This window comes from Scleropages formosus, chromosome 5 (assembly GCF_900964775.1).
Source record: "Scleropages formosus chromosome 5, fSclFor1.1, whole genome shotgun sequence".
In the NCBI taxonomy this organism is placed as follows: Eukaryota; Metazoa; Chordata; class Actinopteri; order Osteoglossiformes; family Osteoglossidae; genus Scleropages; species Scleropages formosus.
The window spans coordinates 1,448,058-1,475,657 of record NC_041810.1 but is presented as its reverse complement, the minus strand read 5'-3'; the positions used below and the strand labels follow the sequence as shown (position 1 = coordinate 1,475,657).

Genomic DNA, 27,600 nt, shown 5'->3' with positions numbered 1-27,600 from the left:
TTCTTTGCCTTGCGGGGACCTGCTAAACAAATCCGTTCTGACTGTGGAACTAACTTTACAGGCGCCTGCAAGGAGTTGCAATTACTCCTTACTGATCCTGATCAGCCCAACATCAGGAGGTACTTGGGAGAAGAAGGTTGTTCCTGGGTCTTTAACCCCCCTCATTCCTCCCACATGGGAGGAGTCTGGGGACGGATGATCGGTATCACCAGACGCATACTTGACTCTATGCTCAAGCAGACAAGTCTTTCTCGCCTCACGCATGAGGCATTGTCTACTTTGATGGCAGAGGTCACTGCAATCATTAATGCTAGGCCCCTCTGACCCATCTCTTCAGATCCAGAGTCGCCTTTTCTTTTGACTCCTGCTTCTCCCCTAACACAAAAGTTGTGTACGTACCCTCCACCTCCAGGGTACTTTGACGCCAAAGATCTCCACCGTCAACAGTGGAGGCAGGTGCAACATTTAGCTAACACCTTTAGGAGCAGATGGAGGCGCAAGTACCTTCCGACTCTGCAAAGCCGGGCCAAGTGGCAGGATGCACGGCCTAATCTTAAAGACGGTGACTTGGTCCTGCTTAAGGATAGCCAGGCGTAGCGGAATGAGTGGCCCATGGCCTTGGTAACAAGAACCTTCCCTGACCAGGATGGGAAGGTCAGAAAGGTGGAACTCAAGGTCGCAAGATCTGGGTCAGCTAAGACCTTTTTGAGGCCTGTCTCTGAGACAGTCCTACTCAGGAATGCTGAAGCAATAGACTGATCTTTATTCCCCTTGTTCTAGTTAGTGGTATTTATTTAATACCAGGCAGGGAGTGTACTGTTCTGTGAGATATTTTTAGATTTGTTTTGGGTTTCTGCCACCTAGTGGTCATTTAGGAGAATAACGTTATTTTTTACGTTATTTCGTACTGTTACATTATTGGATGGATGGGCCACGTGACACAGGCGTGGATATGGTTTAAGAATCGGGAAGTGTCTTCAGTCGATGTGTGCCATGCGGTCGGCTTGCGGCTCCAGTGCCTTCCCTCCTTGTTTGTGCCTTGGAAAGCATTGCTTGTAAGTTGCATTTACGTTTTTACTGTAAATTGTAGTAGCGTGAATGTAGTATTTACGTTATGTTAATAGTGTAGACATTGTGTATTTACGGGTATATGTATGTAACGATATGTAAATAATGTTTAGTAATTAGTGTCGCTTTGTATTGTTTTAGTTTTACAAAAAAAGACTGTACTTTCATGAGAAGGAAGACAACAGTAAAGGCATTCAACTTTACTCCAGCCTCTGACTTTCTCTGGAAGCTTGTTAGCCATCTGTCGATTTGCGTTAGACGCGCACTGAGGACAGAATAGAATCACTAGTTTTCTTTTCATGAGGCAGTCCTCATCATCCATCGACCTCCACTCAAAAGCAGACCAAAGAAATACTGACTGCGAATGACAAAATAGAGCAGCTTAAGAAATGAGAGAAAAAAAAACACAAAGCCACAGCATGTCACAGTCATTGGACAAGTTCTGGACTTCCTGGCACCACTGGAACCAAGGCAGATCAAGTAGGACCCAGTGCAATTGCTCCTTTGTCACGGTGTGTGGCAGGATTTGCAGTGGTGACTTTCAGGAGGGGAACAAAGGGGATCCTGAAGAGAAGCACCTTCACCATGAACAGTCCCTTCTACGCACACCTTCCTAGTTCTTCCTAGTTCTCTTTACCCTTGTTTTCCTTGAACAAAAAAAAAAAAAAAAAGAGTACACCTAAATAAAACAGATTCAACTGAAGTATGGAGTATCTGCACGTTCACACTTTGATAAGATGAATGCGTACATTTTACACTAATGCCACCTTGTGATTTTGGAGAACACAGATACTGGAACAAATCTGCTAGAAAACATTTTAAATACTGAAGATTTAGTAAATGGATACTGAAAAAGACTAAATTAAAGTCTGGAAACAGCAGCTGACATCTGTCCCTGTTCTCCAGCAAAGCCCTGTGATGCACATGTTTCTCCTGCTCCAGTCGGTCCACCTGATCTTGCAGCTGCTGCAGCTGTGCTTTCTTCTGGGACAGAATCTGCTCATTTACAGCCAGGGCATCATAGAAGCAGGACATCATCAAATCATCACACTAACAGTGTGGCTTGAACAAAGAACCAACAGTTTGATTAGTACAAGAACACTATTACACACACACACACACACACACACACACACACCTTTAGAACCACTTATCCCATACAGGGTCACAGGGAACCAGAGCCTACCCAGTAACACAGGGCGTAAGGGGACACACCCAAGACAGGACGCCAATCCACCACAAGGCACCCCAAGCGGGACTCAAACCCCAGACCCACCGGAGAGCAGGACTGCAGTCCAACCCACTGCACCACCGCACCCCAGAACACTATTATTGTCACTTTATTCTCCTTCTTACCTAGGCATTACAGTAAAACAAAAAACAGAAATGCCAGCAATAAAAAATTATCCCCCTATCATCAACCCACAGGCTGTCAGTTCACACAAACACACAGAGAAGAAGGATAGATACCTGGCACTTTCTGAGTTCTAGTCTGAGCTACAGGACAGTGATGTGGTGGGAATCCTGCCCTGCACTTTTGCAAAAACTTGGTGTGAGGATATGGATGACAGATGGAGGCAGCAGTGGAAAACTGAAATAGTTGTACCAAAAAGGTTTATTTTTCTTTACTTAAAAAGATGTACCTCAAAACACATTAACCCCAGCCAAATACGGTTTGCAATAGAGGCTACCAAGCAGTTGCTCTAAACTGGTCATGTATTCTGTTGTACTATGTTCAGTTGAGACAATGTTTCATGTTGTGCTACTGAGGGTCCATACAAGTGAAAACATAATGGAATAAAAATAAAAGACATAAATAAGTTCCACATAATGAATAGTAAAAGGAAGGAATCGTTATACAATAGAGCAAATAGCAGGAAAATTTTGAAAAAGTAAGTACACTACAACAAAAGGGAGAGAGCAGTTCTGAGGGAGAGAGGGAGCTCATTCTACCAAATACAGTAAAAAACCGGAACCTACTGTCATTCAGTTTTCAACGTCTTCAGTGTAGGACCACCAAGCAGCCAGAGGTGGCAGAGCGTAGCAGTGTTTCTGCAGTGTTGGCAGTCATCAGGTCCTGAAGATATCATGGTGTAGATATTTTGACTATGTTGCAGGCTACAAGCACTCTTGCACTTGATCCCAGCAGCTACAGAAGGCCAATGGACGGAGGCGAGGACGGGAGATGCATGGGAAATCTCTGGTAGATCACACGTCTTGTTATGACATTTTGTATCAGCTGGAGGGGCTTGATGACAGAGGCCTGAAGGAAGGGTGTTGCAGTTGTCCAAGTAGGATATTACCATGACCTGGACTGGGAGCTGTGTAGAGTATGTCATGAGATATGGCTGGAATCTGCAGAAGTTTTCTTAAACAGGATGTATGCACAGGATAGTGTTATGGCTTCAATGTGTCATGCAGTGGCTTCAAGCAATTGTTAATAATTATTACTGGTTATCTTTATTGCTAATTGTTAAACCTTAATAATTGTTATTAAAAAAAATAATAGTTGCACCTACTGAGATGATGGAAGGACAAGGCTAGGAGGCAACCATCATCACCCAGAACCTCCATGTGACAGGCCAAGAACCCAAGCGGAGTAGAACAAAGATGCAGGTTTAAGTAACCTTTAAGTAACAAGAATAAACAGTGGCCTCACCGTGATGAAGATAGAGGTGAGGTACTGTAGACAGTCGCAAAGGGTAAATAAGGCAAGCTAGAATTAGGCCATGCCAAACCTGTAAGACTGACAGCTGAACCTGGGTGCAGCCTTGTATTGGCACAGCGAGCCCCAGGTGCAGCTGACTATCCAAAGGACTAAATAAAATCACAGACTGGGAGGTGAAGGAAGAGGGGAGGAAGACATAGTTTCATGCTGTAAGTTGTTGACTTGAATGATTTGTACCATATTTTGGGTGCTTGCTATTGTGTTGCTGGCTCCCACTTGTTCATAGAATTGTGTTGTTATATTTTGATTTAAGTATGATTAAAATAAATAAAAAGACCACATTAATTCCCCGCCTGGTCACTCTTTGGAGCTGCCAGACCTTGCTGTGCTATAGGTATGTAGAGGAGGCGAAACATTAATGTCGTGAGTTTAGCACCAAGAAGAAGACAATCAAGTCAGAAATAACTAATTTCTTGCTTAATACCTTCAAACACATATACATCAATAATAAAATGGACACAGCATTAGTCCAGTTTGGTTTTAATTTTGATGCATATTGTCAAGTGTTAAAGTGCAAATTTACATTTTAACAAGTTTAAAAGCCCTTTTTATTCTAAAGTATGAATCTATCTTCTCATAAAAAACAAAGGTAAAAGTTTGTTACCAGCCACTTTATATGGATAATTTTAATGAGTTGGTTTGAAGCTTTGGGCACAAGGACCTTCAGACTGGACTGTCAGTCACACATTGATTCCAGAACTGCAGAGGATCCTCCATCCTCTACATCATCATAGTCAGTGGGGTCAGGAGCAGGGGGTCCCTCCCCAGGGGGCAGTGTGGTCAATGCTCTCTCTCCTACAGGGAGACACAATGACTCACATCCTTGTACACACAAGAGGGGAGCACAGTAGCCAAACACAGTACTCAGGTAAAAGTACTATTAAGTTTCAGATTAAAAAAAAATGAAGTCACATTGATTAAAATTATGCTGTTAATAGTCTGAAACAGCAGAAATATGAACTGCAACAATATTAAGTTTCAAAAATCTTTTCAGTAAATTAAATCTCTAGTGCAAGTAAAATGACACTGTTAAGCAGACAATGTTGTGAAGAACTACTGCTGTTGGACTCTCAGGTTCTAGGTTTCAATCCCATTTCCTGCTACAGTGTCCTTCAGCATGGTACTAACCTCAACTGCTACGTTAAAAATCACCCTGCTACATAAATGGGTACATAACCAAGTTGGTTATTGCAATAGGCTGTTTTTGTGGGAAATTTTCAGATTCAGAACATGATCTGATACCTTTGTGCAAATCAAGTTACAGTAATGTACTTTTGAATATAAAATAGTGACAGAAATATAATGGTGTATAAGTACTTTTTTCTTTACGGATGTACTGAAGACAAAGTAAAAATAAAGCAGTGGTACAGAACCCTGAGAAAACCAGATTTAAAAAGACAGAGTTGACAAGAACATGGTGGTGGACGAAAAGCATGTTCTGCACCATCATTTGTCTACAAAGAGAAACACACCTGGTAACACAAGTGGACTCTGTTCTACACTCACAACATCATCATAGTCCTCCACTGTTTCTTCTGTCCCCATCAGTCTGGAACCTGGAGCAGAGAAGTCACTTGGTTCTGTAGGGATTTTAGGCATCACAAATTTATACTGTGGTGAAATACTTTTATTGTCATAAAAGAACCTTCAGTTTTTCAAAACTCTTCTAATGACCGCAGAGAAATTCTAAAGCAAGAATTAACAAACTGGACTGGAATGATCTTTAACGTAATCCATAAATTACACATAAATTACATTTATATTTCAAATTTCCCTCCCAACACAATGAACACATTAATTTGTTTGACAAACTACCTGGATTCTGTCCCATGGTAACATCATCATAGTCCTCTGGTGTGTCTTCTGTAGACAGCTTCCCTGTAACAGAGAAGAACCACTTGTGTCTAAAAGCACTTCTCAAGTGTCATTTCCTCTCACTCTACTGCCTGCTATGGTTCACAGAACGTACTCTATTGGATTATTGGACACCTTTCACTGATACCGATGAATTGACATATTAGGATGACGTGAAGCTCCCAGCACAAACCTACCTGACAAACCTCCTGCACTCTTCTCTACAGGAAACGCATCGTCATAGTCCTCTGGCTTCTCATCTTTCCCTGCAAGGAAGAGATGTTCAAGATATACACAGACTTTATTCACATTTTTCTATACATACTCTTATATACGTAAGGAGTAATAAGAAAATAAAAATTGCATGTGTCTTTTTATTATGATGAAAACATTCCAAATTAATAAGGAGCAAAAACACAACAAATATACAAAGCAGTCATGGTCAAATGGTACCCATTTGAGCATCAGCAACAGTCCCAGTTTAATCAGAGCGCACACACATACACACACACTCAGTGACAGTACACAGACCACAAGCCCCCTACCTGAGAGGGGGTCTCCCTCACTGTCCTCCACGTCTTCATACCCAGAGGGCATATCCTCAGACAGGACACTTCCTGTGAAGGAGAGACACACTCAGTCCTGTTCTCAGAGAGAAGATACATGAAGTTCTCTCTGCTGATGCCTCACACACTGAGAGAAGACAGGATGTGTGAGGTTCGAGCAGCTACCGCCCACACCCAGGAACGCTAACTGACACTCTTATCACCAACATCCTCTTCCTCCCTATTGGCTGCTGTCTCTCATCTGGAGGGTTTACAGCACTGCATCTGCAAGGTCCTCGTGTGGTTTTTCAGCTCTGATCACATGGTTCCAGATGGAAGCCCAGCAAGAGGAAAGTTTCATACCTGCGAGACTGATTTTTATCTGCAGGGTGGCATCATCTCATACACAGAGATTAAAAATATGCAACAGTAACTGATGGAAAATTGTGGTTATCAGCAAAGTTTCACATTTTGTACACTCACTGTACATATGATACTATAATCCTGTATGTTTTTACAGCATTACTGTCTGCAGATATTCAGGTTTGTAATGCAGAATTAGTTTTTATGTTTAACCCCTTCTTGACAGCATGTATTTCCATTATACTTAAATGTTCAGACACCAATCGACTTACGCAAAAAGATAAGTTTTCCACCCCTTATCTAAGTCAAAAGTAACTTGTTAGATTTCCCTCCTCCCCCACCATTCAAAATCATCGAATGCTGTCATCGTGTGCTCCTTTACATGTGCAGCATGCTTCACTGTCGTAAACCTAATCGATTGCTGTACACTTGCGAGACGGTTCTCATTTTCATTTGCATTTCAGTGCACATTTATCACCAGGCGTTGTCAGTAATGAAATGGATAAAAAATACACGGAGAAAGCACTACATGAGGGGAGACGCGTTCACGGCTCAAAACACGCAGGAACTGGGAAGATGCACTTCCTGCTTTGTCTGGCTACACCGACTTGCGCTAAACATATTTTAGATGTTTTCGTAAAATAAAAGCACAATCCATAAATAATGTGGATTCCAGCAATTTTTTAACATATATCTGTATTTATGTAAGTAGAGGGGTGTCTGTATTTGCATTTATTCATTTATAGCTGAGGCTTTTCTCCAAAGTGATTTACAATGAATGTTATGCTGGTTATAGTTATTACAAGCTTACAATTATTTATCCATTTATACAGTTGGGTAACTTTACTGGAACAAAGTCACTACATCACTACACTACTAGCTGTCCCCCCTTGTATACTATATTCATCTATTCTATATACCTTTACACAGCATAGTACGTATATTACTATGTACAGTACATAATGTACCAGCATGTACATTATCTATTATGACAATATTTTTTGACTTCTCCAGTGAATTTAAAACAACTCAGACTGGGCAGTTGGGGGAGAATCTTTAGTCTATGCAGATAGATACATCCATGGTGTCCTGGATGGTGGACTAGCTGAGAGTTACACAGCAGCTTGTGTATCAGACATGGCTAGGAGCAGCACACCGACCACTCAAGGGATAGTTCTGGTTGCCTCCCTGTTCATCCTGTACAGCTTGGACTTCAGGTAAAACACAGGGAAGTTCTCAGGTGATACAGCAATAGTTGGGAGTATCAGAGATGGGTAGGAGGATGAGTACAGAGGCTTAGAGAAGGATTTTGCTGAGTGATGCAAACCAAACCAACTGTAGCTCAACACTGGAAAGACTAAAAAGATGGCGGTGGACTTCAGGAGGTCCAGTTGTACAATTTACTTCAGGCTAAATAAAATTTCTAGCTCTTTGTCCTTCTATCTCTATTTCCTCATTTCCAAATATAAGAAGGACAGTCAGATTTTTCTCACCCTTTCTGAGACCTCCGTATGTCTCCCCTCTGGTCAGGTTGTACTCTATCTCCTCATAGATGGCCTCATGGAGAGGGGTGAGACCCCCCTGGTATAGGGCTGTGGGGCAAAGACAAAAAAACACAGTGGGATGAAACAATATCACTCATTACACACATTTTATCAAAAGGTCTTAATAATTAAAAATAGTCCATATTGATGCTGTTTGCATGTGAAAAGTCATGTGATCAGGAGTGTTGCTCTGTACCTCTCTTCAGCACCCTGTTCTGGTACAACTGACCAGCGAGCAGCACTAGCAGTAGGAAGAGAAGAGCCCCCAGCACCAGGAAGACCACAGCAGGGATGAACATTGGGGATGGTGGTCTGGGCCCAACTGAAAGACAAACACAAATAAAATTGAACAAGTTCCTGTTGCAGGAAACACACACACTTTCTGAAGCACTTGTCCCATGCAGGGTCACAGGGAGCCAGAGCCTAACCCAGCAACTCAAGGCATAAGGCTGGAGGGGGAGGGGACACACCCAGGACAGGATGCCAGTCGGTCACAAGGCACCCCAAGCAGGACTCAAACCCCAGACCCACCAGAGAGTAGGACCCGGTCCAACCCACTGCGCCCCTTGCAGGAAACAGAAGGAATGTAATTTACCTTTTCACTATACACAAATAAACAGGAAACAAAAATACCTGGTTTTACTGTGGTTGTGCTTGTCTCTGGAATTCCTGAAAAAAAGCATTATTTACATGTAATTTTACAGAATTTTTATTATTAACTCAATAATTATACAAATACAAGGCATGAAGACTATACTTTACCTGTTGTTGTTGTGTGTTCAGAAGGTATGCCTGAAAAACAGAAGCAAAAATGCACTCAGTCCTATAAAATATTCAATAAACACTTGAGAAAAATGTGAAATTTGCCATTATGTTTTTGATGAAACCAGTATTAGCTGGATGTCTTATTAATAACATCATTTGGATCATAGCTGCACTCTAATAAGGTCCCAAACCCTTTAACAGGGAAAGGTGGTAGCATAGGGGTTAGAATGGCTTCCTTTAGATCCAAAGGTCAGAGGTTCAATCTGTACCTCAGCCTGTAATACCCTTGAGCAAGGTACTTAACCTAAGCTGCTCCTATCAAACTAAAGTTAAAACCAAAAGGCTCCAGGTGCACCAGCACCCAAGTATTCCAGTAGGGTCAAAATTTATCACATTACATTTATTCATTCAGCAGATGCTTTTGTCCAAAGCGACGTACATCTCAGCAAAAGTACAATTTATGCATTACATTAAGAGAAGGAGACATAGCTGCAGACATGAAAGTCTCGAGCAAACCTAGTTTGTTCCCTACCACTTGCTGCACCGAGGTTCATCGTTCAAATAGGTGCATAAGACACAGGATAGACAAATCCCAATACCCTCCCACCAATTTTTATTATTATTTTTTTAAATATTATAAAATACACAAATGAGCAAGTACAATGCCAGAGTAATGGCTGAATAAAGGTTGTATGTGAGGATGCTTATGGAGTTACAATGCGTGAACAGTTACACCGTAAATGAGCTAAAGAGATCTTGGGCAAAGTGGATCTGGAAAAGGTGAGTTTTCAGACCCTTCTTGAAAATAGACAGAGTTTCCGCAGTTCTGAGTGACAGGGGAAGGTCAATCCACCACAATGAACCCAGAACCGAGAACCTCCGAGCTTTGCCTTTCGTGTGCGGGACCACCAAGCGAGCAGAAGTAGACAAGCAAAGGGGCCTGACTGGGGTGTACTGGTTGATTAAGTCTTGTAAATAGCTAGGAGCAGCTCTATTGATGCATTTGTACACAGTAACCAGGATTTTGAATTTGATTTGGGCAGCTATAGGAAGCCAGTGCAGAGAAATGAGTAGAGGGAGAGACCTTTGGCAAATCAAACACAACTCGTGCAGCAGCATTCTGTAGAAGCTGCAGAGGTTTGATGGCATTAGCAGGAAGGTCACACAGGAGAGAGTTGCAGTAATCCAGACAAGAAGTCATCATGGCCTGGACAAGTAGTTGAGCGGAATCAGTAGTGAGGTAGGGACGGATCCTACAAATATTATGCAGGATGTATCTGCAGGACCGGGTTGTGGATTCAATATGTTGAGAGAATGACAGACTCGCATCAATCGTTACTCCCAGACTCTTAGCGAAGGAGCTAGGCAAAATGAGTGAGTTTTCCAGTTTGATCGACAGGTCGTGACAGGAGGACAGGCCAGCTGGGAGGTAAAGAATCTCTGTTTTAGAGAGGTTGAGCCAGAGGTGCTGATCATACATCCATGAAGAGATGTCCGACAGGCAGGCAGCAATGCGTGCAGAGATGTCTGACGCACCAGGTGGAAAGGAAAGAAAGAGCTGGGTATCATCAGCATAGCAGTGGTGTTTGAATCCATGGGAGGCTATGACCGGACTGAAGGAGGAGGTGTAGCTGGAGAAAAGAAGAGGACCCAATACCGAGCCCTGCGGAACACCGGTTGAGAAAGGCAGAGGAGAAGAACGAGAGCGCCGCTAGACCACTTGATTGGATCTGTCAGAGAGGTAGGACTCAGACCATCTTAGTGCCGCACCTTTGATCCCATCCTGGTTAAGAGAGGAGAGTAGAATCCGGTGATTGACAGTGTGGAACGCTGCAGACAGATCGAGGAGGATGAGGACCGAGGAGAGGGAGGCAACTCTAGCAGCTTGGAGAGTGTCAGATACCGCCAGAAGGGCAGTCTCAGTGGAGTGACCAACTTTGAAACCAGACTGATAACCATCGAGCAGATGGTTCTGGGTGAGGAAATCAGACAGTTGATCACAGGCTGCCCGCTCTAAGGTTTTGGACAGGAAGGAGAGGAGAGAGACCGGTCTGTAATTTTCAACCAGATTTGGGTCCAGGGAGGATTTTTTTTTAACAGAGGTGAAATTAGAGCAGTTTTGAAGGCAGCTGCGAAACAGTCAGAGGAGAGTGAGGAGTTAATGATAGAAGAGATGAAGGAGGAGAGTTGCAGGGAAATGTTCTGAAGGATTGATAATGGGTTTGGATCAAGCGAGCAGTTGGTGGCTCTGCGCAATATCAGGAAGTCACCGACTTCAGATTCAGAGAGCGGCTTGAAGTTAGAGAGGATAGCTTCGCAGGGAGGTCCAGCGTGAACCAGGCAGGTTGATGGTGAGAATTTATCAGTGATCGCTTTGACTTTGTCTCTGAAAAGAAAAAGCAAAGTCTTCAGGAGTGAGAGAAGAGGGAGGAGGAGGTGGCGGGGGATACAGAATGGATGAGAAGGTGGCAAAGAGTCTGTACGGTTTTTTGCATGTAGACTGTATTTTGTTGTGGAAGAAGGAGGTTTTAGCTGAAGAGACAGCAGACTGAAAAGCAGCTAAGAGTGACTGGTTAGCATCCAGATCTGATGGAGTTTTGGATTTATGCCATCTTCGTTCTGCAGCCCGCAGTTTGGTCCTGTTAGCATGTAACGTATCAGACAGCCATGGGGTAGCAATGAGGCATGCTGATCAAGAAGACAGAGGACAGAGAGAGTCAAGAGAGGAAGATAAGGCAGAGAGGAAAGTGTTAGTGGCATCATCTGTAGATAGATCTGAGAATTGTGGAGCAGAAGGGAAAGCGGCCAGAGTAGCAGAGGCAAAGCAGGAAGGTGAGAGAGATTTAAGTTGCGGCGAAAGGTGACAACGGGTGCAGGAAGAGACGAGGAGTTAGTGGTGAGGGAGGGTTGAAAGGAAATGAAGAAGTGGTCAGAGATACACAGCGAAGTGACAGAGAGGACGAGACAGCCACAGTTGCGGGAAATACAAGGTCAAGGCAGTTGCCCGCTTTGTGAGTAGCAGGGGATTGGGACAGGGAGAGATCAAAGGACTGTAGGAGCAACAGAAGGCCGCTTGCATGAATGTCATCGACGTGCAGGTTGAAGTCACCCAGGAGAATTAGCGGAGAGTTGTCCTCTGGAAGAGAGCTCAACAAGATGTCAAGGTCATCCAAGAAGCGGCCAAGAGGGCCAGGAGAGCGATAAAGGACAACCACAACAAAAGTGATTGGGGCAGTGATAGAGACAGCATGCCATTCAAAAGAGGATAGATCATGCAAGTGAAGAGGAAGAATAGAGTATTCCCACTGGGGAGAGATGAGCAGGCCTGTGCCTCCACGTCTGCCAGAGGAACGAGAGGTGTAAGAGAAGGAGTAGTTAGTAGGGAGTGCTGCAGGTGTGGCTGAGTTGTCTGGGGTGATCCAGGTTTCAGTTAGGGCCAGGAGATTCAGTGAGAGATGGGAGGCATAGGCTGGTATGAAGTCAGCTTTTCTCACAGTGGACTGGCAGTTCCAGAGTCCCATGGAGAAAGTAAAGCAAGATGGAAGGTTTCACAGGTGAGGATAAACCAGATTACTGTAGCAGCGCGAACACCCAGGTCTCTGGTGGTGGCGAAATCGCACGGCTCGCTTACCGTAGAAGACTTTGATGGCCGACATGTTGGACGCATGCTCCCTTGAGGACAACTGTAACAGTGGCCTCCATCGGTGGACTCCCATGGGTAGACTCTCTTGTCTTTGCACCCCGAGTCTTTGCACCAAGAGGCTGCCGCAATTGCTGCCGCTACGGATCACCAGCTGCTATTTAAACTGGGATACCGCCTATTAGCTGACTTCCTAATCGAAACCAAAACTACACCAACAATGGCGACCAAAACAAACAACCAACCAGACGCAATTAATCGAACCATGGAGTCATGCCCACTCCCGCTACGGGAAACAAAAATGATCCGGAGAACGGTCATCTTAACAAACCACTAAATACTACTTAACAAACAAAATAATTACAGTGCCACGCAACGCTACACAAACACACAACCGACTGTATCTATCAACCCGCACAGCTACACGACACGAATGCGGGATAGGAAAAAGCGGTAGCAAAACAATTACACTTACCCAAAACACCACGAACAGCAGTGACGCACCTCCAATGCATTTAATACATCTGTTACAGATTTGTTGTTTAATTTATCCTGCTGTTAATAATTCACTGTATTATTGAATGTAATGAAGCTGACAGGCAAATCTCACCTTCACAGGTGACACCAGCATCCTCTTTGTGAGAGCAGGAGGTCGTGTGGTCCTGAAGAGAGTGAGGACAGTCCAACAGGTGGAGTTCATCACCCTTGCACTTCACCTCACTCAGCCAAATGGAACCATCTCCTTTCCCAAACGCAGCATTCCCATGAGCCTCCTGTGCTGCCCCGCAGCCCAGCTGTCTGCAGACCACCTCGGCATCACTCATGTCCCACAAGTCATCACAGATGGTCCCCCAGGAGCCCTTATACCACAGCTCTACCCTCCCTGAGCATGTCCTGTTGCCTCCCTGAAGTCTCAGGGGCAGTTGGCCTAAGGAAGTAAATAAAGACTGTGACTGACCATAGAGCAGGAGGCAGAAAACACACGTGAAGGTAAAAGAGCTCAGTGAACATCACAGATCATCTTCTCTGTGCTGAGATACAGCAGCACAGCATGAAATAATGTCTGAACTGAACATAATATAACATAGTACATGACCAGTTTAGAGTAACTGGAAAACTTTATCGAAACTGCCAAACCCGTCACTTTCTACTGAACTTCTGATGACTGATGCGTTTCCGAATTTTACAAAGAGTCCCAAATAATTATTTTCTTTAAATTGGATCATGAAACATATCCTACGTTATGACTATGAGGGAAAAAAAAAATCACTCCACACCTACCCAGTGGGCTGACCAGGTCAGACCATTTTCGACTGGACAAGAATGACTGATGAAAGTTTTGTGGTAGAACATAAATATGAAATAAAACTTTACTGCCAGACTTATTTAACCTTAATGCTACATACTGCTGCTATTCAAGAGAAATTAATGTAATCAAATGTCTAAATGATAGAAAAAGATTTTTCCGCTCAATTTTTGCTCAGAAATAAAACCTTTTCCATGTGAATTTTGAGATATTTTTACCTCAAAAGTGGTTTCCACAGCAGGACAAACATTTCTCTAACTGTGACGTAGCCATTATAATTATTGTGGTAGCAATACCTTTCCCGCTAATACCAACCAGTACTAATGTATCCATTAACTTCAACTTCACACAGAGTCAGGAAGTCAGATCTTGGGAGGACCACACTGACATAGCGACCTGTCATCCCATTACACTGGAAAGAACTGGAGTTCCCTGCTGGGATCCAGGTGATCACAGCACATCTGAAATATAACATTCAATATAAACAAGATGTTATATTCCAAGTATTTTGAATTTTGAAAGATATTTAACATTCTAAATATGATAAACACATTAAATGATTCAAATGTTTTAAAACCCATGCCAGTAAGATTTGTAACATTGCGTACAAGGGGTTCTGATTGCCATTGTCATCCAGGGAGTTTCCAACACGAATCTCTGCCCCATCGATTCTCTCAGGACAACAATCTCCTCTGTTGGTGATGGTCACTGAGGTCACAGTGTACACATTGTGCAGGTCCATTCTCCACCACGGTTTGGAATCCTGCTTAGTGTGAGTGCAGGATCCATCTGCATACTTTGTATTTCTCTTCCCATCAATAGCTTTGCCAGCAGCACCATTAGAGTCGAACTGGGACGACTGAGTTGCTGTTCCCTTCAAAGCAAAATTTTCTTCTGGAGAGAGAGGATGTGGAGAAAATTAGTTCACATTATGTGAGTGATTCTACAGATGCTGAAAGATCATGCAGCCAAAATATTTCCATTAAATTCCAGAACTACTTCTATGTTTTTGGTCTGAGTAAGTTTGACAAAAATTTTCTTCTGACAAAAAAAAAAAATGTATACTTGATAACTAGGGGGGTGCGGTGGCGCAGTGGGTTGGACCGCAGTCCTGCTCTCCGGTGGGTCTGGGGTTCAAGTCCCGCTTGGGGTGTCTTGTGACGGACTGGCGTCCTGTCCTGGGTGTGTCCCCTCCCCCTCTGGCCTTACGCCCTGTGTTGCCGGGTTAGGCTCCGGTGACCCCGTATGGGACAAGTAGTTCTGAAGATGTGTGTGTGTATTTGATAACTACTAAATAGTTAATTTAGCTCACAATATCACAGAAATTCATACAAGTGAGTATTTTCTGAGAGTACACATACTATAGCAGGTACAGGCAGTGACTATTGAAAATGTAACCTTCTAGTCTATAGTCCATGTCTATATCTATTAAACTACTATCTGATATTTTCCTGCACAAAGTAGATTTCACAAAAAATCTCATCTTACATTACAAAGTCTTCAAATATACATAGATAACTCAGTTTGACAATTAATATGGCATCTGGTACAGCAGCCGTGCTGATACACCTATTTGTTTCATTTCTTTTTTCATGTGTGTATGTGTTTTGCGTGAATTTACACCAGGTTTTTATTTGTATGTGCAGAGTCTTGATCGTTAGTGATCTCATCTTTGCGCTGAAATCAGTTGTTTTTCTACTGTGGCATTTATCATGTAAAACTTTAACAAAACAATGATGAAAATATATATTATGTTAATATTTTATATACTCATACGTTTACAAGTAATATTGGCAACTTCATCCTTGTCACATCTCCTCTCCCCCCAGTAAGCAGATGGACACTGCCACAGTGTGGAGTCATGCGGGCGACATTTGAAATTATCCAGCCAGTTTGGAGCTCCTTTCAGTCGAGATTCTGTATTAGAAACAGTTCCACTCTTCCCACAGTTGAGCTGCTGACATATTAGACTTGCTGTGTTTGTGTCTATTTGATTGAAACACACATTTCCCCAGGTGCCATTATAGTAAACCTCCAACTGCCCAGAACAACCTTCAGCCAGTCTCATCTCTTTGTATTCTGTAAGGAAATGGACAAAGCATGAAATGAATAAGTACACAAAATATGTCATCAGTTTGAGAATGAAAAGTGGTTCATTAGAAAGGAAGGCACTATCATTAAAACCATATATTATTTTCTACTCATAATATTCCAGTTCAAAGTAGGATGAATAACATAGATAGTGCATGTATTCATTTTTCATTTAGCTGACACCTTTAACCAAAATAATTTACAGCTTTTTACAAATTTAATTCCACACATTCACACTCAAGTTTGAGATAAAGACCTTTTTCAAAGGCAGTACAGTTGCAACACGACCAGCATTTGAACTCCAAGGCTAAAAGTTATTACCCTTGACTGCTACATTACTGACTGTCCCATGAGAAAGCAGAGTGATCAGGTAACACTGTCCCAGTAAACAAGAGAAAAGACCAGTCAGCTCTCATGATTAAAATCCCAAGGATGATAAAACTGTACAGGGTTTTGTCACAGTCTTTGAACTCGTTTTACTCAGTCAGACAATATAGGTTAGCAATGCTTCACTTAGAGCATCAATATTAGAGAGTAGCAGACACTAGCATGAAAACAAAGTATACAGCTCCTTCACTACAACTTGAGAATAAGTAACAAAATAACTAGTTACAACTCATTTCTGGTAACATCAATGTTTGAAAATTTGTAACTGAAAAGATTGTTATAACGAAAGCCAGTGCATGTTTTAATATTTACCATGAAGGTAAAAACAGAAGTTTGATCAACATTTTGCTAAAAAACTGAATTTATTTTAAAGTGCAAGACAAAGACACAGCTAAGTACTGACCTGAACATACCACTCCCACATCCTCCTTGTGAACGCAGTCATGTTGTCCCTGCTGTGCAGTCAGACAGTCCCGCAGAGACGACTCATTCCCAACACAGTGCACTTCACTCAGCCAGATGGATCCAGTTCCTGGACCAAAAGAGGTGGAATGGAGAGCCGTGCCACACTGGAGCTGTCTGCACACCACCTGAGCATCATTCAGGTCCCAGGAGTCATCACACACTGTCCCCCAGGTGCCCTGGTGATATACCTCCAGCCTCCCTGCACAGCCACCCTCATCACCCACCAACCTCAGGGACCTATGTTCTGGGAGAAAGAGATACCATGTTTTGTAAAATAGAATTAACATTAAATAACCAGTATAATACAGACACACACAGTTCACAACCACTTGTCCAAAGCAGAATCGCAGCAAACTGGAGCCTAACCTGGCAACAGAGGGTACAAGACTGTCATGCTGCAAGGCACCCCAAGCAGGACTCGAACCCCAGACCCACCACACAATGGGCCCCAGTCAAGACCACTGCACTACCACACCCCCCTCAATCTGACACATCCATCTCTAAATAATATTCATTATGAATGCACTATATAATAAGTGATTATTACTCACTGGAGCACATAATGGACACTTGTGGGCTGGAACTGCAATTGAGTGTGTGTGGAGCACTGCAGTTGACCAGGTGAGACTCAGTCCCAGAGCACTGATACCCTGTAAGACACACATCAGTGTCCCTTGTTCCAGACATGGAGGAGCTGTAAATCCTCACTGTGGAGCCACAGCCCAGCTGTCTGCAGACCACGGAGGCCTCCCTAAAGCTCCAGGGGTCCAGGAGAACTCTGCTCCAGGTGTGCTGGTAGTGAACCTCCAACTGACCCTCACAGCCACTCTCTCCAGACAGTCGGACCGTCCCATTGAGGCTGGAGAGAGATGATCCTGCAGAAACATTAGCATCTCTTACAGGTTGTCTTACAGCACTAGCATTCTGTGTATAGTATTGTATCTGTCATGGTGTCACTTCAGAAGGAGGCCATTGGACCCAAGCACGGAGCGTTGGGGTTCAAAGGGGAATCCAAAAACTGTGTCACAAGACAAAACAAGGGTCGCCGACACACAAACATTATCAAAATGACGAACCGAATTCTGTAATCCGTGAGTCAAGCAGGAGATCATGAAAACCATAGGATCTTAACAAGAGAAGGGAAAGGAGACGGGAGAACAGGGCTAAGGATGGGTGGAACAGGAGAGGTAAGAACTCAGGAAGCACACTCGCTATGATAAAGGCTGAACAAGGTTCCTTGTTCGAGTGTGCTCCGGACCACCCTTTTATGCGGTCATTCCCTGATCCGCTGCCAGTGATCCTCATTGCACTGAGGGGGGCGTGACAGTAGCGCACTGTGCTCTAGGGTCAGTTGGGGCAAAGAATGACGCACTGACACCATTCATTACGAATTTTTATTGGAACACCGGCATACAGCCAGAGGTATCTGCACGTACAGAAGGAAAAATGCTCTTGGTCCAAGGGCTCCTCACCGGTACAAATGACTCCTGCATCGTGTCCAGGAGAGCATGGAGTTCGGTTCCATGAAGAAACAGCACACTGGGACAGGCGGGCCTCCTTCCCTTGGCACTCAAACACATCAACCGAGATGCGACCCCTGCCATTTCCAAACCAGGCCTGTCCTGGCACTGCTACAGCACTGCCACAGCCCAGCTGCTGACAGAGGACATTGGCTGCTCTCAGATCCCAGGATGCATCACACACTGTGCCCCACTCAGTGAGGTACTGTAACTCCACCCTCCCGGAGCAGGAGTCTGGGCCGTCCACCAGGCTGGAGTTTGTGTACCCTGGATAAAGGGCACGAGGGATAAGAGAGAATTTAAATACAAGAAATATCAAAAAACAACACTGTTTCCTGAAGCTGACATTTAAATATAAATTCACATAAATATTCCAGGGCATAATATTACTGATTATTCTTAGAAGATATATATTTGATGATTTTATGATAGTCATAAGCATTTTCTGTTCTTATACGATTACCTCCTTTTACTGTTCATACTGGGAAGTAAAAAGATGTAAAGCTGTCACTTTCACTTCAAAATCAAGACACTTGAAAAAGACACTTACAAAAACATTCCAGTCCCACGTCAGTGTCATGAGTGCACTTTATGTCCTTTGTGGATGATATTAAACACTGTCGAAAATGATGTTCATCACCTCTGCACTCAACCTTATTCTTCCACACCTTGCCATCCCCTTTACCAAAAACTGCTGCTCCCTGCACCTGTACAGCTGTCCCACAGCCCAGCTGTCGACACACAACCTTTGCGTCCTGGAGGTCAAAGTCGGGGTCACACACTGTGTACCATGAGCCTTTATGATGGAATTCTAGTCTCCCAGAACACAGGTGAGGTCCGCCTGCCAGTCGAACTGTAAAGGTTCCTAAAAAAGAATTTGTAGTGTTTGGCAAAGTCTGTTTTTAATTCTTCAAAATAACTTTTCCATCTTAAAGAAAAGCGGAGACGTTGAAAGATCCCTGTTCTCATCACACTGTGAGCAAGTAGCTGAACATGAAGAGCTCAGTCAGTAGAGGAACCTGCACTTGAACCTAACAAAAACACACTGTATTCAAACAGTGCTGGGGCTGATATTAAAAATTAATATGTTCCATGTATACTTCAACAGGCTGCTAAACTCGTCCCTCAGTAATGATTCATTGCATTTTTTCAAGAGAAAAGAGTGAAACTGAAAAGAACCAATCATGCTGGCGATACTGGAGCGATGACTTTACTGAGCAAGTTATTGACCAATTATCAATAAGTTATCGAGAACACAAAGCAAAGACATTTTACACACCGACTGTTTCCTGGACAGAAAAGTAAGTAATTCAAGAAAAGGGACAAATGACAATAGGACAGAAATACAGTAAATCCTCTTTGTGACTCTGAATGCACAACTAACTTATTATCCTCATGAGAATTCAGAAAAGTCAAGAAATGGGCAAATTACGACAAGAAATTAATTAATGGACAGAAGAAATGAACTGGAACTATAATAAATGATAAAATTCAATAAGACCAAACAGTCTCCTACCTGAGCAGATGACTCCAGCATCATAAACATGTTCATAGCCATAAACATTACCCCATCCTCCATGTCCACAGTCCTTCAGTGTTGATTCTGAACCTCCACAGTTCACCCCAACTATCCAGATCTTCCCTGTTCCTGCTCCAAAGTAACTGTTTAGCGGTGCTGCTACAGCATCTCCACAGAACACCTGTCTACACACCACTGACGCATCATTTATATCCCAGCCACCTCCACACACAGTTCCCCACTGTCCTTCATGAAGAATCTCCACTCTTCCCTCACAGGGACTGTTTCCGTTCACCAGCCTCACATCACTGTCTGGAAGAAGAGACACAGAAACACTCCAGTGGAGTCTTTTACATGTTTCAGTTTGAGCTTCAACTGTGTTTCCAAAAAGCTGTATTTGATCAGTGCTGCATAAAGAGCTACAAGGAGATTTGAAACAGGAGAGATCAGTATAATTTTCATAGTTGTTGGCCTTTTAGAATTACACACACACACTGTCTGAACTGCTTATTCCCTACAGGGTCGCGGGGAGCCGGAGCCTAATTCGGCAACACAGGGAGTAAGGCTGGAGGGGACACACCTAGGATGGGACACCAGTCAACCGCAAGGCACATCAGCAGGACTTGAACCCCAGCCCAACCAGAAAGCAAGACCAGGTCCAACCCACTGCGCCACTGCAATTCCCATTATTTGTTTTACCTGAAAATTCCAGTGTGTAGCATGTCACTGTTAAATAATACAAAATGTAAATTTATAATGTACACATTTAGATGTATGCTTTATACACATTTCTTCAGTGTAAATGTCATGGGGAACAACCACTTGTCCCAAGCGGGGTTGCGGTGCAGAATAGGAGACCCATTTTTCAGTTTTACCAGGGTTGTTGTTATTGACTTTGTTATTGATTGATTTCAAAACAAAATATGCCATTTTCATTTTCATTGAACACGGAGCATGTTGGTGTGGCAGGTTTGGCCGGTGCCTCCTATGTGGTGGGTCTGGGGCTCAAGTCCTGCTTGGGGTGTCTTGTGGCGGATGGACTGGTGTCCTGTCCTGTCCTGGGTGTGTCCCCTCCCCCCTTGGCCTTGTGCCTTATGTTGCAGGGGTAGGCTACAGTTTGCCACAACCTCGCTTGGGACAAGCGGTTTCAGACTCTGTGTGTGTGTATACTATTGAATTCATGTAATGAAAACCTCTAATATAAATAATATGAGCATAAATCAAAAGTTATTTCACTGTTGTATGGAATACATAATAACATGCATTATACAGTTATATATCTAGTTTTTTACATATTATAAAAAGTACATATTCATTGACAAAGCCATAAAATAATTTATTTTTAACTGATCCAAAAGATTTTCACATTGTTTAATACAAATAAATGATACTGGTATATGGCAAACGCACAACAGAACTAAATTACATACGTTCTAAAAGAACATTATAAACAGAACTTAATTATATGCGTTCTATAAGTTCAATATTTTATTAATTCAAAACAGCAGTCCTTGTCAGTTTAAATAGATACATCAAATGCTGTGAAAACACGTGGATGAATGTAACTACGTCCCATAATTTGGTGAAGACTGAACAGTAAATGAAAACTCAAAGGCTTATTGTCAGATTTCTAATGCTTCTCCCCATTTTCAGTGTTAAACATTTGTTGACTAGCAACTTGAACTATAGTTACATGCTAATATGAAGCTATGTTTGTATATTTTGTCATCAAAATACTATTAAAAATAGGAAAAAGACATGAACTCAACATTTCTGAGGTGTTCATTGACACTTTAAAATTCAGAAAGTCTCCCCCTTCTTTGTATTTATGTGGATTACATAACGATATTTATGTAATGACATTTCCATTTACGTGGATTACATAATTGATATTTTTAAATAATTCGGAAGCATTCGGTACCACGTAACAGTTTCTTCCACCTAGCCATCGGACTCCTCAGTACTCAGGGACTGGACTGACAATGGGACGATTGTCCTGTTTTAGTAATTGCTGTAATGTCTAGCACTGTCTGCACAAGTCTTAAACGTGCACTTTATGTAGTCTGTGTCGGAAACTCTGTTGTTTTATGTAGCACCATAGTCCTGGAGGAATGTTGTTTTGTTTCACTGTGTACTGTACCAGCTATGGTTGAAATGACAATAAAGTCTTTCCTGACTCTCTTGATTCAATCATTTTATCTGGTTTGTGATTTTATTTGACACAATGTCATTAATGTAATAATAAAAATTACTGATTACATTTAATTTACATTTAATCAAGATCTCTCCAGCTCATCTATGGTGTAACTGTTCACGTATCGTAACTCCAGACGCATCCCCGATACAACCTTTATTCAGCCATTACTCAGGTATTGTACTGCTCATTTGTGTATCTTACAATATTTAATAAAAAAAAAAAAAATTTTTTGAAAATTGGTGTGGGTATCGGGATTTGTCTATCCTGTGTCTTATGCCTCTATTCGAAGGATGAACCTCGGTCCAGCAAGTGGTAGGGAACAAACTAGGTTTGCTTGAGACTTTCATGTCTGCAGCTATGTCTCTTTCTCTCAATGTAATGCATAAATTGTACTTTTGCTGAGATTTACGTCGCTTTGGACAAAAGCGTCTGCTAAATGAATAAATGTAAATTTACTTCCATTACATGGCCTGCAAGAAACTTGCATGCCATCTACATGTTATGTGTCCATTATTGGCTCTGGACCACTGCAGACCTGGTATGAACAAGAAGTGAATAATAATAAATAATACACTAATTAATTGTAACTTAAAAATAGAAATGTATGTTACTTCATTGTTTAGGTTTTCTCTAAAGCATACAGTATTTGACCTATGTATATATGAACTACAGTGGTTTGCTGAAGGGGGGGGCACGCGGTGGCGCAGTGGGTTGGAGCAGGTCCTGCTCTCTAGTGGGTCTGGGATTCGAGTCCTGCTTGGGGTGCCTTGCAACGGACTGGTGTCCCCTCCTGGGTGTGTCCCCTTCCCCTCCAGCCCTACGCCCTGTGTTGCTGGGTAGGTTCCGATTCCCTGTGACCCCATAGGGGACAAGTGGTTCAGAAAGTGTGTGTGTGTGTGTGATTTGCTGAATAAGTTCTACAGCAACAGTGGAATGTGGGGTTTGAACCAGCAACATTCCACGTAACAAGTTCATGTCTTCAAATACCACACTACCTGTGTACACTATTGCACACATAAAGAGTAAAGGAGTAAATATAAAATGGGGTTTATCAAGAGGGAGAAAAGTTCTCAGAATGGACACATCTAAAATGCATTTTCTGTATCCTCTCCATCCATCCATCCTCCCACTGTCAAAAATTGCTTATCCACACATGATTCTGTGTTCCAGCACCAATAACGGGAGTCTCACAGCTCTCAGATACACACACTGAAACACACTTTACAGGATAGTTTAGAGTCACAAACTGTTAAACTGCAGGTGTTATAGTTACAACTTTGCAGTGTCACTCAATTACTTCTTACCAGTGTTTTACTCCCAGACAGTAACATAAACACACATGTAAAATTCACACAATCACCTGTCATCAGTGTTGCTGAAAGTTGTATTTCATGTTAACTGTTTAAACAGTCTCCACAAACTGGTGACTTTTCAGAATGTCATCCCCTGACCCACTGAGCTCTGACCTATGAGAGGAGCCCTGGAGCAGAAGTAAAACGTGGTACTTACCGGCTGTGGTGGACATGAGCAGGGATGAGAGCATGAGGATGAACAGACAGCTCTCCATCTCCATGAGCACAAACCAACTGTCCTCAGAGCAAAGTTCAGAACCCAACCTTGAGCTGTGAGCTCTCAGGGCGAGCGAGTGCCTTTGTACCATCCTGGACCCCCATGGAGAACACGCCCCCAGCCACCAATCACACTCAGCATTGCCTTATCAGAGGAGTACAGGAACACATGAAAAGTGTGGAAACACCAATCAGAGGAATCTCTGTGTGTTTCCTCCATATATACAGATACTGTAGCACCGAAGTCTGTCTTGACTCCACCTTACACTGTAAACCACTGTAAACCACTCAGAAAGACCTACAGTCTCACATAGTTACAGTGTGAGCTCTTCAGTAAGGGACATTAAATGAAGAAGAATTACAGTGGTGGAAAAATACTGCACTGTCAAAATGAACACGTTGACAAACTGATTTGTCTCCGACCTGAGGAGTGACCAGGTTTGACACAGCAACAGGAGAATTTATGGAGATTTTTTTAAAATTAAAAGCAAAACTGCTACTGACAGAAACAAAAACATACCAACAAATGTATAAAAAAAGTCTCCGACACAAATCATAAGCCATAAACCAAGTCCGACAACCCCACTTGGTCCGAAAGTCCAGTTCATCGTCTTTCTCCCACAGATGTCCTTTGTACACTGGGGCAGTATAATACTCGCACCTTGCACTCAGAGCTGACAGTTAAGGAACTGGGCGGTGTGGTCATCCTCCCATGTGCCAGGAACCAATACAGAGAGCAGTCAGAACCACAGCTGTATTGATACTTCTTTTATCAGCCCTGTTTCCATGTGATCCTGATGTTGACTTTTAACCTACAGTAGGTGGCAGCACTGAGCTGTGTCCCAAGTCCCTTTTAAAACATACAGAAAGGAGACGCTGATCGGACTGAACAAATAGCATAAACTTGTCTACAACTAATTTCTGCTTCGGCTGATTAATGTTCATCCATGCTGCTGACTATAAATGATATTTTACTTACTCAGGTGAAATAGCAGTAGAGTGAAGTATTGTCGTCCCTGCTCAGTCTGTTGCCACCCCAACTCTAATCAGAATCAGAATCAGAATCAGAACAAGCTTTATTGCCAAGTATGTTCACACATACAAGGAATTTGTCTCGGTGACAGAAACTTCCACAGCACAGACAGAATGAGAAAAGGAAATATATTTTTCTTTCACATGAAAAATACAAGTTTATTCTTATTTATTAAGTAATACCATGGAGTGTGAATCTCTGAAGAACAAAGTAGCTACTTGAGAGGCCCAGTTCACCACCAGAACCAAGTTAAGTTCATGTTTGAGGACACTGAGCTGTAAGAAATGCCAAGTAGCAAATTAAATACCATCTGAACAATGAGATTTACTGTAACTACAATGAGCTCAGCTGGGAAAGTGTATTTTAACAACAGTGTCTAGACCACAGTAGAGTTCTTCATGATGATCACACCTGCAAACAAGGAGGAAAAGACTCAAGAGAAAGCTGTTTCTTAATAGAACCAGTAATAACAGTAACAGAGGAGGTGAGAGGGCTGTAGCTGCATCTTTGGGTACTTCAATCATCCTGTAGGCTAAATGACAAATTAAAATCACAATAAATCAAATCAAAATAAATTGTGAAACTGATTCTAGATGTTACTTCCTGTATATTTAATGTGTCTAAAGCTTCATTTACAGTACATATGGAACCATTGCAATAAATAATATACACACACACACACACATTGTCTGAACCACTTGTCCCATACGGGGTCGCGGGGAACCAGAGCCTACCCAGCAACTCAGGGCGTAAGACCGGAGGGGGAGGGGACACACCCAGGACACGACGCCAGTCCATCGCAAGGCACCCCAAGCAGGACTCGAACCCCAGACCCACCCAAGAGCAGGACCCAGTCCAACCCACTGCGCCACAGCGCCCCCCTGCAATATATAATACTTTCTGCCTAAACATTACATACTGTTCCACTTTAATATCCAGGTAAGAAGTTGCAGAAACTTGTGGTATTTGAGGGTTTTCATGCGAGAGGAGGAAAATGGTGTGTTCCTCCCACCAGCAGGAATCCGTTATGCTTCATATAACGTGCACAGAGCTATGTTGATCATGTATCAGTGTGCTGCCTGTCTCTGCTTAATGTCCTCTGATGTGACTCCAGACGAGCTGCAAATCGGTGAAGAACTCAGCACACATTTATATGATGTTTTTGTCCAAAGTGACTTACCATGTTAAGGTTATAATAATTTGCCTATTTATGCAGCTGGGTAATTTTACTGGAGCAATTTAGGGGAAGTACCTTGCTTAAGGGTACAACAGCCAGAGGAGGGGATCAAACCTATGGATCCAAAGGCAGTAGCTTTCACCACTACAGTATCAGCCGTTCCTACACATTACAGCGCAGGTGAGCTCTGTGACGGAGCTCTGTTCAGCCTTTTGTGTGGCACCTTATCATGAACATCCTCTTGCTCCGTGTCACATTAGCGTGTTTATCTGTCCTCATCCTGACGCCTTTGCAGCGCTGCAGCTGTGGGCCCCTCGTGTGGTTTCTGAGCTCCCGTTGCACGTTTAACGGAAAGAAAGTTATTTATAGCTGGAGCATTATTATTTTTCATTTGCAACTACGATCTCACGGTGAGATATGTTGCATGAGCCCTTAACCAATGAAAGCTACAATAGTGTAAGAGCGGTAACAGAGGGGGGATGATGTAAAGGAATGTAAATAATTGCAATTAGTGTCCATTCTAGTACATAGTGCTGTGTTCCCTTCTGATTATTGTCATGGTACTGATACTCTGTTTGCCACTGGGGGATTCTGGGGATTGAACAGGTGACCCCTAACTATTGTGAGGAGTAGAGGGGCTCAGAGTGACCGGGGGGGAACTCTTAGGTGTTCACAAAGTAGTGTGAAGGGCATTTTTCCAGAAAACTGTCTCTCGAGTCTTTGTGCAGGAGCTCCACAGGGGGACAATACAATATTTATTTCAAAATTAACAGCACTTTCCCCAATGGACATCTCATTGCTTATTCATAAAGGTTAGATAAGATATTTTTCTAATACTGAACAATAATGCAAAATTAACTTACATTTAGCTGATGCTTTTCTCCAAAGCAACTTATAATGTCAGAATTATTTACCCATGTATATAGTTGGGTAGTTTTTCACTGGAGCAATTCAGGATAAGTACCTTGCTCAACAGTACTACAGCTGGAGATGAGGCTCAAACCTGCAACCTTGGGGTCCAAAGGCAGTTGCCCTAACTGCTACGCTACCACCTATTGCAGCACTCTACTTTCACTGGCAGTCCAATTTCAGGTACGTACTGTAATCGAAAATATATACATACTGTATTTGTGTATATTTGAGGGTGGTGTATATTTTGCTTTTTAATTATTTGAATAAAAATAAAACTGATAGCAAAGCAGGTTTCACACTCATTTTAGCTAAAACTATAGGTGGTATTGCTGTTCAGAACTAATTCAATATTTGTGTACAAAATGTGACACAGTGGGTAATTCTGACACCTCCTGCCACCCGCTCTGTTGATCTGAGCCTGGGTTCGAAAGTGTCTGTGAGGAGGTCGTGTGTTGTTCTCCTATTCATGTGGTTTCCCTCCCACCGACACACCCCCAGCACGTGCACAGCAGTTCCCATCAGAGGGCGCCCTCTACAGGAGGGACTTGGTACATCTGCAACACATCTGCCAATCAGCCAAGTCTCCAAAATGTCATGGACTTGAGTCACTGTGTGCAGAGTCTTGCTACTTAATGAATTCACTGTTAGTTACTTGCTGTTTACTCCAGTTACTTGTCTTCATAGTTGTCTTACAAAGAATTTATGTTTCAGGGGAATTGGTGAAGCCAAGTTGCTCTGTGTGTGTTTTAGTGAGATTGTCCTGCGACTGACTGGTGTCCCAACCGAACTGTGCACGTTGCTTCTGAGAGAGACTCCAGACAACCACCACCAAAACTGGAAGAGCAGTTACTATACATAGTAGTTTAGCTACTCGTCATCAGCCTGCTTGAAATTAACGCTGCTATAAAAACTGCTGTA

General features: G+C 42.8%; 1 protein-coding gene across 1 annotated transcript in view; it reads right to left on the bottom strand.

The window, feature by feature from the left end:
• The window catches only part of LOC108930430 (uncharacterized), a gene marked incomplete at its 5' end in the record, with an annotated part of 157,895 nt that overhangs the window by 85,706 nt on the left and 44,589 nt on the right, over positions 1-27,600 (bottom strand). The window contains 2 exons of the mRNA XM_029251848.1: positions 14,129-14,274; positions 14,422-14,707. Coding sequence (XP_029107681.1) covers positions 14,129-14,274; positions 14,422-14,707 — 432 coding nt within the window. The remainder of the gene's footprint in view (positions 1-14,128; positions 14,275-14,421; positions 14,708-27,600) is intronic.